This window comes from Crotalus tigris, unplaced genomic scaffold, assembly GCF_016545835.1.
Source record: "Crotalus tigris isolate CLP2741 ecotype Arizona unplaced genomic scaffold, ASM1654583v1 scf7180000017632.1879674, whole genome shotgun sequence".
In the NCBI taxonomy this organism is placed as follows: domain Eukaryota; kingdom Metazoa; phylum Chordata; class Lepidosauria; order Squamata; family Viperidae; genus Crotalus; species Crotalus tigris.
Window position 1 is genome coordinate 300,189 of NW_024096526.1, and position 15,847 is coordinate 316,035.

Here is a 15,847-nt window from a genome sequence, read left to right on the forward strand (position 1 = left end):
TTAATCTGGCATAGGCTGTAACCAGAAGAAACAATACTACATGCATCTTAGATCTTCCAGCCAGACTCTTTGATGTGGCGGCAGTAACACAATCAAGCTATATTTTTATTGAACCAAATGTTTTGGAATAAGGATTGGTTGAGTTCATACAACATGTTGACATGTCATTTACAAATCATGGCAACTGGACTCTTAAAATATGCAAAGTCAACATCAAAGCCATTTACATATAAGATTATATGGCTGCCTATCTAAACACAGGATTGGGCAGCTCACAACAACAGTAAAATCCCACAGCCGTAAAACCATAGAACCAAAGCCCATCCATCAGTTGAAATGGAGATACAAAATAGGTTTAATCCTATTGTATATGGTTGGGCTGGGATTTTTCTTTTACCACTTTTTATTTTTGCAGGCTGGTTGTTGTTGGTTTTTTTTAAAAAAAAAGTCTGAATTTCAATTTTTCAACTTTAAAGTAATGGGAAAAGGCTCTGCTGAATTTTCTTGTTACAAAAAAAAGGGCAGATTTTTGATGCCTGCTACATATGGAGCTCTTCTGGCAATTAATATGGTAGCTGTGTATTATCTTTAAGGGACTTTTTGACTTACCACTTGATTGCTGAGGTTGGGATTACATCTTGCCCCTCAGCAAGTAGATCTGCTGAAGTTGTGAGATTGGATAAGACCATTTATACACCTGCTGTTCTGATCATCCTTGACTATCAAAGGTTTGCAGACTCTACCTATTCTTGCATTGCCACTTCTCTTTCTCCCCCCTCTTAAGCAATAGAGATTCCTGGCTTCCAGCTGAACTATTGATCTTCATAGCTGCCAACTCCTGGGAGCCATGCAATCATTAAATAAGCTGATGATTCTTCCCTTTCCCCCACCTTCTTCTGATCTCCTGATTTGCAGGGCCATTACTAATTCTGCCCTTTTGCTTAAAAGGGTGTCTAATTTCATAATTTATAAATGCTACAATAATTCAACAATGCCTGTTGTAATAAAGTATCCTCCAAAAATATGTGCAGAAATCATCCTTGCTTTCATCTTCAGTGACATTAAGATATGTGGATTTTAGCTCCCAGAATTCAGGAATTGAAATCCACACACCTTACATCCCTAAATTGAGAAACACTGCATGCTTCAGTCCAGTTTGTGTGTGTTTACATTCAAATCAGTTGGTCTCTACAGCTTTTGAGAAGTGAGATAATATGAGATACTTGTGTAGGTTACCAATATGTCAGAAGCTCCTTTGACATTTGTGTTTTCTCCTCTCTGGTTCAAACTGAATACAGGTTTGTAGCAAAGATGTGTGAAATTAATCAAATCAGAAATTAAATGTTGTATTTCCAAATCAGACTATTGCAGACAGCCAAAACACCGCAGATGGCCTCCAAACTACTCCTGGAACAGCCTGTTCTGTGAAAAAGGATTTGCTTCCCTTTCAGATATTCTGAATTTTGGCTTATCTTTGCTCTCAAACGGTATCAGAAGTTTGCGTAGCATCCGCTGAGTTCTGATAGCATGCAGTGGCAAAGATATTTTTAAAATGAGCAAATACTTTAGTGCAAAATTGTAAGTGCTGTCTCTAGGTTGCCAAAGCAATGACTCTTAAAAATCCCTGATGTCTTTAACCCTGCTGCGATTTTTCGAGTTGTGCCATTTTTGAGCATTGTCTTTTTCACTGTCCTTTATACTTAAAATGTGAGAGCATTTAGTGAGAACTCTCACAAACAATTGCTGCCATGGGGGACCTGTATGTTCACAGAATGACTGACTGGCGAATGTGCCTAATTGCAGAGCCATTTACCCAAAGAGACACTGGAATGATTGCACCAAGCAGCTTCTGAAAGAAACCGGGCCCTGTGCTTCTTGGGCTTTTTCCCCACCCTCTGTTCCTGGCAAGGAGGAATTGATTCTTTTAACAGCAGTTAACTTGTTGTTAGCCTGTAACTATAAGGCTGAAGAGAAAGGGCTCCTTCACACTATGCAATGAACGTGTGAAGGTCATTCTTGCAGCCTATGGTTAAGATAACCTAATTCACTTTAAAAGCAATGCATTTGCTATAGAGGTAGTCCTTCTGTAGTGATTGATTCATTTATTGACTTGGCATTTATAACAGTGATGAAAAATAACTTCATGTCTAATCCTTCCATTTACAATCCTTGCAAGGCTGTAAAGCACAGGCAAACTGAAGGAAAAGCATAAAAATCTTGATGTTTTCATTTAGCGACAACAACCAACCGGTTGATCAAGTTGTGATTGCTGAATAGGAACTGCCTGTATCTGTCATAATAATTAGATATTTGGGTCTCAGCAGGTTCTGGGGACCACATCAGACAGAGTTCCAGATTCTAAGGTCAAGGGTTTCCTGGATGCATCTGTTATCCACTGATGAAAACAGAATTTTTAGTTGGAGGGAGTGGAATAAATTGCTCTTGCTGAACTTTTTTGACTGTGGTCCTCGTATGTTTGTCTGCAGGGGAAATTTTTGCCAACAATCTTTTTTATTATTATTTTTTCCATCAACATATGTTAATTTTTCCCATCAAACAAGTTGTCTGGTGTTTGCTAAGCTAATACATGTTCACTTCCTAATCCTTCATTCTTTTCTCTAACCAAGAATAAAATAAATTTCAAATTTTATAATAGTCTGTATCTTCTTTGTCTTTCAGCCTCATATTTAGTCTGTCCATCTCTGCACATTCCAATATTTTCGTGATTATTTCTTCTTCTGATGGCAATCCTTCATTCTTCCAGTACTGTGCAAAAATTATTCTTGCTGCTGTGGTAATATGTGGAATTAAATATAATTTCTGCTCATTAATCTTTTCAGACATAATGCCTAATAAAAAAAGTTCAGGTTTAAAATCCACTTGTTCGCCCAATATTTTTTCTAACCAGATATGTATGCTTTTCCAATAGGCCTTTGCCTTCCCACATGTCCACCAAATATGATAATACGTGCCTATATTATGTTTACATTTCCAACATCTATCTGATATATTTTTAAACATTTTTGCTAATCTTGCTGGTGGAAGGTGCCATCTATAAAACATTTTATACAAATTTTCTTTGTATGAAGTTGACATTGTTAATTTATAGTTTCTCTCTGCAGGGGAAATTTTTGAACTGAAAGCTGAACTCAACAATGAAAAAAAGGAGAAGAGGAAGGAAGCAGTGAAAAAAGTCATTGCTGCCATGACAGTGGGGAAGGATGTCAGGTAACATCTCTCTAATGGCTCTTGTTTGCTGTTTTTCCCACTTCTCCACCCAAGTGTAAGTTTTAATGAGGCAGAAGGGGAAAAATGAATAAAGGCCTAGGAAATCTCTTTGTGTTTGCTTTGCCCAGTGATTAAATGGCATGCCACCTACAAAGACCAAATACGGCCCCCAAAATGTTGCTTTAGATTCTAAGGCCTATAATACAGTATGTGTTCTGCAAATGAAACATGATTTTATCTGAAAACAGATGCTGTCAGATAATGATGAGTTTTCTTAGTGAGATTCAGTATAGATGGGCAATTTCCCCTTATTTTATCTCTATGGCAATGTTCCTCAAACTCAGCATCTTTAAATTATGTGGACTTCACCTCCCAGAATTCCTCAGCCAGCCATGCGGCTAGGGAATTCTGGGAGGTGAAGTCCACATAATTTAAAGATGCTTTTTGCTGGGGAACACCACTCTATATTGTGCATTAGGTTCGGCTGAGAGAGTCTTAAACCCAAAGTCACAAGGAGTTCTTTAACAAAATGGGGTCTTAAATTTGGATCTCTCTAATTAACTTCAGCATATTAATCACTGCCACCAGTCTAGAAATTACTGCTTTAACTTGGCTGTCCTTCTTGTCCAGTTCCCTTTTCCCTGATGTAGTGAATTGCATGCAGACAGATAATTTGGAGCTAAAGAAGCTGGTGTATCTCTACTTGATGAACTATGCCAAAAGTCAGCCAGATATGGCCATCATGGCTGTGAACAGTTTTGTGAAAGTAAGTTGCAATATTTATGCGTCTTTGCTTTATTTCAATAGCAAAATAATAATTTGGTGGGAAATTTCTGCATATATTAATACTGTAAATCACCCAGAGCCATATGAGCTGGGTATAAAAATGTATACGGACAGTGTGATGGCAGATATATGCATAACCTCAATAACGACTCTTCTTATGTAGATATACAATATTTTTTACCCAAAATAACCCCTCATTTTCATTTCTGCCTACTTTGAAGAAGTTTAGAGTCATACTTTATTTATTTATTTATTACCCCTTTGTTTTTATAAAGAACTCGAGGCGGGGAACATATTTAATACTCCTATTTCCCCCACAACAACAACTCTGTGAGGCAGACTGGGCTGAGGGAGAGTGACTGGCCCAAAGTCACCCAGCTGGCTTTCATGCCTAAGATGGGACTAGAACTCTCAGCCTCCTGGTTTCCAGGCCAGATCTTAACCAATACGCCAAACTGGCTTTCAGTATGATTTTTTTTTAAAAAAAAAATTACAATACAAATCAAATAAGGCAGAAAAAGTGAATGACTAAGTTTACACATTGTGCTAAACTATCATTGTTGCTTTGGTTTGGCTTATGGTGGTGAACATAATTTGGGTAGATCACACTGCCTACATTCAGTGGCAAAATGCCACAACTCAATTTTAAATGTTGAAGGCTTTCATTATTGAAATAAGCAAAAAAGCACATTATGTTTCTACTAAATTTAACACACTTTTTGACTTCATCCCAAAATATGGGCCAATAATGGGACACCTGCTTTCTCTAAGTTATCCCTGCTATCTCCTCTATTGCTCTTAGAAGTCTTTAAAACAAGTGTGGCCTCTAGTTAAAAAAAAACAAAACCACAGAGTTACCTATTCCTTCCTTAGTGTGTTGTATGAGCCCACACAATGATAACTTATTCAGCAAACAGTTGAGCAAAAACCAGGTTTAATGTAATATATAAACATATCAAGTTTCAAAATAATCAGTTTGAAAAAAACTAGTATGCTCTGTAAAGATTTGAATCCAAGTCTTATGGTTGAAATATAACACTTTTGATTGGTACTACAGTGGCTCGGCTCATGCAGGCTCCAAGCTCATTTTTAAGTAAATTATTTGGCCGGGAGTGTGTGTGTGTGTGTGTGTGTGTGTTTGTGTGTGAAGGGCTTTGCACAACATCCTAACTCATTACATTTTTACTTCTTACCTCCTTTCCTTCTCCTCCCCCCCCCAAGCTTCCAAGCTGCAATCTTGCAATGGTGTTGCTCTGTCCTAGCTGACTTTCTCAGCTTCTTTTCTGTCTGATACTGATTGAGCCCAGTGTTGTTAATTGCCAAGCCATTGATTTCCCAGCTGCTGATGTAATTTTACTTGACAGCAGAAATTAGATTGAGAGATTCCTTTCTTTACTATCAGACATGGGGTGGAAAAAAACCACTTTTGAGCAAAAAGGACTCTTCCATTTGGAAATCTGTTATTTTTTTCAGGAACTAGAAAACTTAAAAATAATCACAAAATCTAAGGATTCTGTTTAAGGGCTGAATGCATTTCTGATTAATATATCTAATTCAGTCCTTGCTCCTGGTCAAGATCATTTTTCTTCTCTCCCTGACGTACCCCAGAACATAGGTGTGTGGAGTTCTTCAACTTTCCATTTATTTGCATTAATGGTTATCCTTTCCCTACATAGTAGTAACATTTGTCTGGTCCTTTTGTAATGTCAAGTAAGTTGGGTAAGTAGAAACTCATAGACACTTTAGAGGCAGATAGGACAAGTGCTCTTTTGGAACTGCTGCTATTAATAAGATATGTGCACAATGTTCCAGAGATCTGCTGTTACATTGTTTGTTAGATTGTTTCTCAGGATCCTGACAATCCACCTGTTCTAAGAGAAATCTGCAGCTTTCCAAATATAAATCCTCCAGAACATGAAGTGGCTTGTGATGTTCCAAGTGTAGTTTGACCCAGAACAGAAAAAAGCCCTCTTGTGCTGGATAAAATGTCTAATGTTTGTTGCACAGAGCCAATCTGTATAGCATTGTTTATTAATTTCCTCATCCCAGGACTGTGAGGATCCCAACCCTCTCATCCGTGCTTTAGCCGTGCGCACCATGGGATGTATCCGTGTGGACAAGATCACTGAATACCTGTGTGAGCCTCTCAGGAAATGTCTGAAGGATGAAGACCCGTATGTGCGCAAGACCGCTGCTGTCTGTGTGGCCAAACTGCATGACATCAATGCCCAAATGGTGGAGGATCAGGGCTTTCTGGATTCATTGCGTGATCTCATTGCAGACTCTAATCCCATGGTAAAGTATTAATCTCCTTTGAAATTGCCCTGCTTCAAATAACAGGTGATGCTGCTTGGTTCTGGTGCTTAGTGGTAGATGCCATGCTTTGTAGACAGGAGACGCAAGATTAGTTGTAGTCTTTTCCAGTTTTTGCAAAGAAGGAACATTGAGTTGCTGACTGTGAGGGGTATATTTAGCTTGGGACCTTTCAATCTGAGCAAACAGTTTTAATCTCTTTCTTATACCAAAAGGAAGTTACATGTATTTTGCTTTTTACCTTCACTTTGTACTTGCCCCTGCTTTGTGGATCTTCCAGATTGAAATACAGCATAGCATGGGTCCAGACTATCTGAGAAACTGGCTCACCCCAATGGGATTAGTCTGCTTCACCCATGCTGGCAGAAGGGGCATGCTGCAGTCCCCATCAACCAAGGAACTTCTTGCCCCCAGGGGTCAGATCCGCTCTCAATTTTCTGGCCTTCCAAAAAGCCTTGAAGACACGGTTATGCCAACTAGTCTAGGGCACTAATGGGGATGTACATTTTGGAGGTGGCTGATGGAGTAGAGAGCACTGCACCTCCTACCTTTGTGCACTTTCCACCCTCTTTCTTTATCCTGCTCAGTTTTATTTAAATTTAAGATCTGTATTTATTGTTTTAATTATTTTATACAGCATTTTATTTAATATCTATAAGCTTCCTAGAGTCACCTTGGCAAGATGGGTGGCATACAGGTTTTGAAAAATAAATTTAGACCAAAGTTTAAGGAACCATGGTGGCATAGTGATTAGAATGCAATATTTCAGACTAACTCTGCCACAGCCAGGAGTTTGATCCTGACCGGCTTGAGGCTGACTTAGCATTTCATCCTTCCAGGGTTGGTAAAATGAGGACCTAGATTGTTGGGGGCAATATGCTGACTTTGTAAACCACTTAGAGAGAGCTGTAAAGGATTATGAAGTGGTATATAAGTGTAAGTGCTATTGCTGTTGCTATTGTAGCAAAGATGAGCCCACTTAAATCAATCAGTTTATTGGAAGTGAAAGACGCTAAGTGATTAAAGATTACTTTAAAAGAAGCTTTTAATTCATCTTGGACAAGATACTTTGGAAAAAATGGGTTAGCTTTGTGAGTTATGAATTGGTCGTTCTGAATGGAATGTGGCACTAAAAAATTTAGCTTTCTGAGAATGTTTGTTTTTGTTTTATTAAACTTCATTACTCTCATGCATGTTTGCATTGTGGCATCTGCTGCTTTCTGAGTAGACATTTTGTCTGTCCCCCAGCTTCATATTTAAGACACCTTGAAACATTAGGGTACTTTATTCATATGTGTCCAAGATCACAGTTCTGGGCAAGCTATGCCCAGCAACTTTTCTGTCTGGCTGCAGGTAACATTTGCACGGGGCAAAGGAGATGATTGTCAGAATCATGCTATGTGTGGGTAGGGCTAGAATGTTCTCTTTTTCCCGTATTTGGGATCTTTAGTTTTTGTTTTAAATACTGGGTTATGCCAACTTAAGGGCTTTCACAGTTTCACACATTTCCAGTTTCCAGGATTTTTGGTAATTGCTTGAGAGTAACAAAAATTGGATTTGGTGGTCAAAAGATTTATGGAAGAAGAATAGCTGATGGAAAAGCGAGGGGATTGTGGAGTTTAAGGATAAATTGGCAAACCTTTACCCTGGGACAGCATTTTCTCTGTGTTTTGCTGGGGATTGCATAGGAGACATTCAAGTCTTCCAGCTTTTCCATTTTGAGAGGGTTTAAAAATGGATGCCTTAGGTGTTGCAGAGACTTAAGACATCTATTTTGATCTTGATACCTCCACAAAGGAGTTTCTGCAGGGGGGACAGTTGGAGGAATTTGGCAGGCAGTGCCAAGGCTTGTAGTACCCATTTCACCCCATCCATTTTCAGGGGTAAGATACTAAGAGCCTCCAAAGGGTGTTGAAGCAGCATGCAGCTTTTAAGCCATGGGTTGCTCACTGTTAAATCTGAAGTTCTCGCTGCCTTTTCCTTTCAGTTCTGGAGCAGATCAAGCTGACCAGAATACTGGCTCTGTAGCTCAAACCTTCTGAATAGCGATGTAAGTGTTGGCAAGATGCCACAAAATATCCCAGACTATGATTTGCAGGAAAAACAATAGTTATTGATTACCTTGTGGTTTTCCTGAGGTGGTAGCACTGAAGTCTGGTTTTTGCTGGTTCTTCCCTGAGTGCTCCCCCCCCCTTATAGAAAACCATACACCCTTCTGGCTTTCAGAAGGCATCTGTTTAAGATGCCTCTATTCAGGTTTGCTTGCATGAATATTAATGACTTCTCAGCAACATTATCTTCTCACCACAGCAAGAATGAGCCGAAAGCCAACTTGATTTCTTTATTTTGCCCATCATCCAGACTCCAGGTGGAAATCTTTTTATAAAGAAGGAACAGAAGAAAGAAAGAACAAAGGGGTGCATTCTTTTTAAAAGAAATGAATGATTTTGGCCAATGAAATAATCCACAAATAGATTAAAGTGCAGATGGACTGTTGAACTCATGAATTGCTGAGCAAGTTATGTCCATTGTCATACTACTGTGTTATCAAACATATTTTGGATGATTGAGAAAGACAGGAAGATTGCTAGGAGGATATTGTCACAGTAATGGGTGTAAGAACAAAAGAGAATCTGAGGAAGCAGCATCCCAAGGGAAAGGACACCAGGTGGAGACAAAATGCTGAGAGAAGAAAGGCGAGATGCTGCTGGTAGGAAAAATAATATGAATGGAATAGCTGGAGAACATCTGCCCAGGATGCTAATTTAGAACTCCTTTTCAAGCCCAGTTAGATTATTATTTTAGTAGAGAAACCATTTTGAATAGTTGTTGGATTTTTAGTCTTTCAGACGTTCCTAATAGTTCCCAGAATATATGCTTTACGGTGGTGATAGCATACTTTAGTTTGGCAAGATTCTGTCTATGGGGAGGAACCATAAAGAAATCTACTTGGAGGAATCACACATATCTTTCTTGGTTTTTGAATTGGAGATCGCTGTTCCACATCAGACACTCAGACCGGTGACTAAGCAACAAAGGCAAAAGGAGGCTTATAGATAGTAGCCTTCTGCTAAAGTTTTGGCCCTCTGTAAATGTCCAGTGATGCTGTTCCCCAGCCTGCAGTGCTGGACCTGACAGGAACTGGCTGCAGGGCAGAGTTGGATTAGAATTTGACTTTTAAACCTTCCATAAGTCCTCAGTTTTTTGGAAATCTAAAGCACTTTGGACCAATTCTGTTGTAATTAACAAGCCATTAGAGGGCAGCATGCAATTCTTTTATGGTCATTGATTCCCCAAGTTATAAGGAAAATATTGTACTCAACTTCTAGGAAAGTTAGAGGTTGATCTATAATATTTCTTTTTAATTTTTTTCCTTGTGTTATGTTTTTATTTTACAGTGCCTTGCTCTATGTCTTACCTTTTAATTATTTTCAGGAATTTTAACATTGTCATCTATCCCCATGCAACCTTAGTCTTTGTTTGGCTTAAAAGAATAATAAATGAAGCTTTTTTCCTCAGAGACTGACTTGTGCAAAAGTGTCTCTCTCCTCATCCCCCAGTAATTTCTCCTTTAAACAACCTGGATGCTTTCAACTACAGCTCCCATCAGGCCAGTTTAGCATGGTGAATAGTTAAGGATTATGGAGATTGTAGACCAAATAGTTGAGTTGGTGTGGACATTGAGGGCAGTATAGTCTGCTTTAAAGCAGTGCTTCCCAATACTGGAAAAATTGGGTAAAAGTGATTTTTCCTTGGATAATTACACATGAACCCAATGCCCAATCACCACAAGGACATTTAAATTGACCTAAAATATTTTACTTACATTGGGTAAAAAGATTTTTTGATAAGGAAGGACAAGGTTTGGGAAACACTGCTTTAAAGCTTTCAGGTAGAAAACTGAAGTAGTGTCTTCTTGTGCTTCAGTCAGTGTCTAGGTTATACTCTGTGACAAACCCTAAATCCAAGATAACAAAATACAGTTGGCTATTTTATATAAGAGAGCCTTAACCACTATACTTTGCTGTAGCGGTTAAGGCATTAGGCTGGAAAGCGAGAGACCATGAATTCTAGTTCTGCTTTAAGCACAAAACCATTTGGGTGACTTTGTGCCTGTCACTCAGCTCTAGGAAGAGACAATGGCAAACCAGTTTTTTTAACCCGCCTTTATTATTTTTATAAATAACTCAAGATGGATAACACCTTTCTCTTCCTATTGACCCCACAACCACAACCATCCTGTGGGGTAAATTGGGCTGAGAGAGACTGGCCCAAAGCCACCAGCCAGCTTTCATGCCAAGGCAGAAGTAGAATTCAGTCTTCTGGTTTCTAGCCAATAGGGGTTGCTTTAACCACTAGACCAGTGGTTCTCAACCTGTGGGTCGGGACCCCATTTGGGGTCGAACGACCATTTCACGGGGGTCGCCAAACAATGCAGTCTGCCATTTTTCCCCCCTTTTCCTTAGCTGTGCTACTCCCTTTTATTCTATTGGCTTTTGAAAGCCAATAGAATAGACTCTCTTAAATAGAGTCTAATTCTATTGGCTTTCAAAAGCCAATAAGAATTGTCCAGGCTGTCTCTGCCCTGCTGAGCCCGCCAAAAGTCCCATTCTGCAAACGGTGCTGCACCAGTTGAGTAGTCCTCGACTTACGACCGGTTGAGTAGTCCTCGACTTATGACCAGTTGGGGGTCGCAGCATTAAAAAGGTTGAGAACCACTGCACTAGACCAAAATGTTGCCAAGAAAACTGCAGGGACTAGTGTCCATGTAGCATAATACTGTGCCCCGACAGTCTTAGCTGGTGACAGAGATCTGGGATCTTTGTGTGGAGTTAAGCAGGATCTCAGTGGGGTATAAGTATTCCTATTTTGGTAAGCCCTTGTTTACATAAGTTCTTTGTTGGTTTGTTGTTCTTGCATTGTTGATCTTTGCCTACACAATGTCAGAAATCTAGAAATGGCGAATGTATCCTTTCACTGTATCGCCAAGGATTGTAGGTCACCATCTTTTCACTTCATTAAATGGCATCGAGGGAGAGTTTAGGCAGGCCCAAAGAGTTGAACCTGCCTGGATCTTTCCCAGCAGGCAGATTTGCACATAATGGCATATTTCTTTTCACTCAAGCAGCACATCCCTAATGTTCCACTCCTCCCAATGTGCTTTTATTCTGAACGTGGAATGGGGGGCAGCTTTGGAAAGACCCCTGTGGTTCTGCCTCTTTCATCTTCCCAGCCACTGCGAAGGCCAGCTGTGATTTTCCATTCTCAGAAGCTTTTCTCCAATAACTGGCATTCTTCATAGGCTGCTGGATATAAAGTGTAGAAATCCATTTTTCTCCCTCTTTTGTTCTGTTGTAAAAGAAAAACAGGATAATTTAAAAAAAAACCCGAATTTTAGAAATTCTTTTTATATAGGACTGTATAGGATAGGGACAGGAATTAATTATATTAAGTATGGTGCCCGGCTTTTGAGTCCTAATAATAAACTACTGCACCCCAGAGTCAGTGTTTTTAAATGCTTGATCATATCTCCTGTTTAATAGATACACATATGATGCCATTTTCCTGGAAAGACATTCCTTGTTTTTACTTTCCTCTTTTAAAATGTATTGCTGTGAATTTTGAGCCAGGGTAGAAGAATTGTTGGTCAGCATATTCAGAGCATGATAGATAAGAAGCTGCTGTGATCAGATAGGTGACAACTTTTCAAGCAGTGTTCTTATCCGTAGCCACTTGAAACTGTGTGGATTTCAACTCCCAGAATCCTCCAGCCATCCAGAGAGAGAGAGGCTTCTTGGGTTGCAGAAAAACTCTGAACCAGAAACTTAACTCTGGAGCCTTTCCATGCATCCAGAGTCTAGTCCCTGAATACCCTAAGCAGCTGACAGTTTCTCTTGTCCATAAATGGATAAGAGATTTAGCTGTATAACTTTAGCTGTATAACTTTTAATTATAATTATCTTTTTGTTCTATTATAATTGACTTTTTACACTTTTAAACTTTTATTATATTGCAAGCTGCCCAGAATCACTGTATGAGTGAGATGGGCAGCACAGAAATCCAATAAATAAGAATAAATAATGATGTTTTGGTTTAGTATGTTATGTGAATCTGGCTACTGTTTGTAGTTTATAGGCCACGACTTATGACAATGCAATGTGCAAATCTCGCTAGCTATATATTCTTTAATCATCATGATTCAAAAAGCCAAATGTAGACAGAGTGGCATGTGTAATCTTAAAGGAACCATTGTCTCTGAGCATGTAATAGAGAAAAGGGAATATCTTCCAGAAAGAGCCTTCTGGGTTAATATTTTTTTCTGAATACTCATGTGTATTATGGATAAATACCAATTTTATATTACAGTGTTTTATGTATTTATTTTTATTGGTTGAAGGGATTTTGTAAACTCTTGTCAGCCCATGTGGAGACATAGTATATAAATATATGTACAGATAGTTCTTGACTTACAACAGTTCACTTAGTGACTGTCCAAAGTTACAATGGAACTGAAAAAAGTGACTTGTAACCATTTTTCACAGTTATGACTGTTGCAGCATCCCCATGATCACGTGATTTACATTCGGATGCTTGACAACCGACTCACATGTATGACATTGTAGTGTCCCAGGGTCATGGGATCATCTTTTGCAACCTTCTGACAAGAAAGGTCAATGGGAAACTAGATTCATTTAACAACCATGTTAGTAGCTTAACAATTGCAGTGATTTACTTAACAAATGTGGCAAAAAAAGTTGTAAAATGGGACAAAACTCACTTAACAAATTTTTCACTTAGCAACATAAATTTTGGGCTCAGTTATGGTCATAAATTGAGGATGACCTGTATTACATATTTTTTTTAATTGGTTGAATACAAAACAGGGATTTTGTAAACCCCTGTCAGTCCATGTGAAAAAGTAATATATGAATATTAAAAAATGTGGCTGAATTGATCCATTGTTCAGAAGTTCTATTTAAATCAGTCAATATGGTTTTTTTTAAAAGGAAATGAGCTGTAGCACAACTTAATCATTTCAAAAAAATCTCCATCCATCCTGCAGACTTGACTTCAGAAGTTCATGCAAGGTAAGCAGCATTCTGAAGTTTCTGCTCCACTGCTGAGTATCAAGCTTTTTGCTCTCTCTTTTTGCCAGGTTGTGGCCAATGCTGTTGCTGCCTTGTCTGAAATCAGCGAATCTCATCCAAATAGCAATCTGCTAGATCTGAACCCTCAGAATATCAACAAGCTACTCACCGCTTTAAATGAATGCACGGAGTGGGGGCAGATATTCATCCTAGATTGCCTTTCCAACTACAACCCAAAGGATGACCGTGAAGCCCAAAGGTTGGCTGATCTATGACTGCTCTGCTTGAATGGGAATTCTCCTTTCCTTTTACTGAAACTTTGATAAAGTTCTGTGACTTCTTCACTGTGGCAGGGGGTACAGTGGAAGACCCTGCCCATAGGTTTTCTAATATCCAGTTCTGGCTCGGTTCACAGATCACACTAAGCTAGCCCTGGCTTACTTATATTTATTTAACTTGATTATACAACCATCTGCCAAACTCTCTTGATCACCAATGATAAAGAACAAATGTAAAATAGAGACATTCAGAGTAATTAAATGGCAAGTGAAAAAGCAAATAAAATGAACAAGTATAACGAAAGAATAGATCGGCAGTTAAAATCAGTTTCTGACCAGTTGCCGCATTCCATAGCCATGGGATTGTGATTTGCACCGTTTTTACCATTTTCCAGGGGAAAAAAAAATACCCATTGGATATGCTGGATTTGCTTAATGGCCTCATGATTCACTTTAGAGCCTCATTGGCTTACTTTATGACTATTGTAAAAATAGTCATAAAATTAAGTTGAGCCATGTGATGGCTCAACTTATGACTGCAATAACTTACAACCTAAAGGCCACGCTCCATTGTGGTCGTGATGCGAGGATTACCTGTAGAACCATTGCAAAGCCATGTGTCCTGTTCTCAAATCTATTTGATGATCCAGAAAGATCATTTAATCATTTAATGGTATCTAAAGTCACTGAAAAATCAAGAATAAGTCATCCATCTTATCTTGATTTTTAGATAATTAGAACTGATGCAGTCTCAATCGCGTAGCCATTTTAAAATGGGTCAGGCTATTCTACAGCCTCCAGAATTGCCTGCAGTTGAGAACCTACCACATTGTCAGTCACCCTACACAACCTTGAGAGTTAGAGAGTGGCTTATTATTAGCTCTTTTTGACAGTGAATTCTCAGATAAGGATAATTGCTGATTTCCATCTTCTCAGACCTTCTTTATCTCTATCAGTATAAAAATTGCTTAGAGTAGAATTAAATTCTAGATCGACAGTTGTTAACTTTGGTTATTCTTCAGCAATTCCTTGAGGTATACACAACTTAAAGATAGTGGCATGTTCAAGAAGCAGACTGGCATTATTTTTTATGTATTGTATACATTAAATTTATAGCATCGTGGAACTCCCTATTTTTTCCCCCCAGAACATCAACCCTGTGAAATGGGTTGTGTTGGGGCAAAGCAACTGGCCTCAAGTTGTCCAGGAAGCTTCTGTGGTTAGGGATACGTTCTCATTAAAACCAGATATTAAGAAAACCCAGTGTTAATATTAAACCACTAACAGAGTTGGCATGCAGAACTTCAAAACTTTCTTTGGATATTATCCAAAGGTAGGTTTCTGTAAGAGGAATAGGAGGGGTGTGATTTCCCCTTACCACTTCCCACTCTTAAAATCTGCTCTGCAGACTTCTCAGATCTTATAGAGCAGATTTTGAAGGAGTGTAGGAAGCTGTGGTATGAAGCAGAAATCAGATAATGTAGTTTTCTTTTTGCCATCCCATGAACTGAGAACTGCTTCCCAACCGTATTATCCCAACAGGTAGCACTACCTGGGCCCTCTGATCTAACATTCAAAGCTAAACAGTATCAGGCCCAATTACTACCTTGATCTGAGGCTACCAGAGAATCCCAGGAGCATAGCAACAGAGATTGTGAAGTTGAAAAACATCTTGGAAATAGCAGGGAGCTCCTTCTGTACTGTTGGCAGGAAAATTGTTCAGGTATCTCCGTGCCATGAGGAGTCAGGTTTGACTTGAAGGAGGCTTAATTTTAATGTCTGAGCTTATTTTCCACAGGCCAGATAAATGACAGCTATTGTGACATTTTTGTCAGTTGCCTTTAGTGAAACTTCCTTCCCCTTTTAATGCTGATTCTCAATGCACTTTAGGACAACAGTAAAATTTCTCTTTTTGAGCTATTGTTTAATGGCTGAGAATCAGTAAACAATCTGAGATTGATTAATCCAGGTATTTCAGATTGCATCTGAACCAGTTTTATTTCTGGATGTTAAGAACCAACAGCAGTAGATTAGCTATTTCCAATATGCACTGCTTGTCTGCTTCTTTATTAGCACCTATGACTATCAACAGAAAATATTGTAGTCAAGACCCTCGAGGATCTACTTAATTGGATATCTGGTTCTGCACAGCAA

The 15,847-nt window shown here is 38.9% G+C and overlaps 1 protein-coding gene across 3 annotated transcripts in view; it reads left to right on the forward strand.

The window, feature by feature from the left end:
• The window catches only part of AP2B1 (adaptor related protein complex 2 subunit beta 1), a 77,186-nt gene that overhangs the window by 6,983 nt on the left and 54,356 nt on the right, over window positions 1–15,847 (forward strand). For all 3 annotated transcript variants that reach the window (XM_039334609.1, XM_039334608.1, XM_039334610.1), the window contains exons 3-6: window positions 3,123–3,228; window positions 3,859–3,994; window positions 6,064–6,309; window positions 13,484–13,674. In XM_039334609.1, coding sequence (XP_039190543.1) covers window positions 3,123–3,228; window positions 3,859–3,994; window positions 6,064–6,309; window positions 13,484–13,674 — 679 coding nt within the window. The remainder of the gene's footprint in view (window positions 1–3,122; window positions 3,229–3,858; window positions 3,995–6,063; window positions 6,310–13,483; window positions 13,675–15,847) is intronic.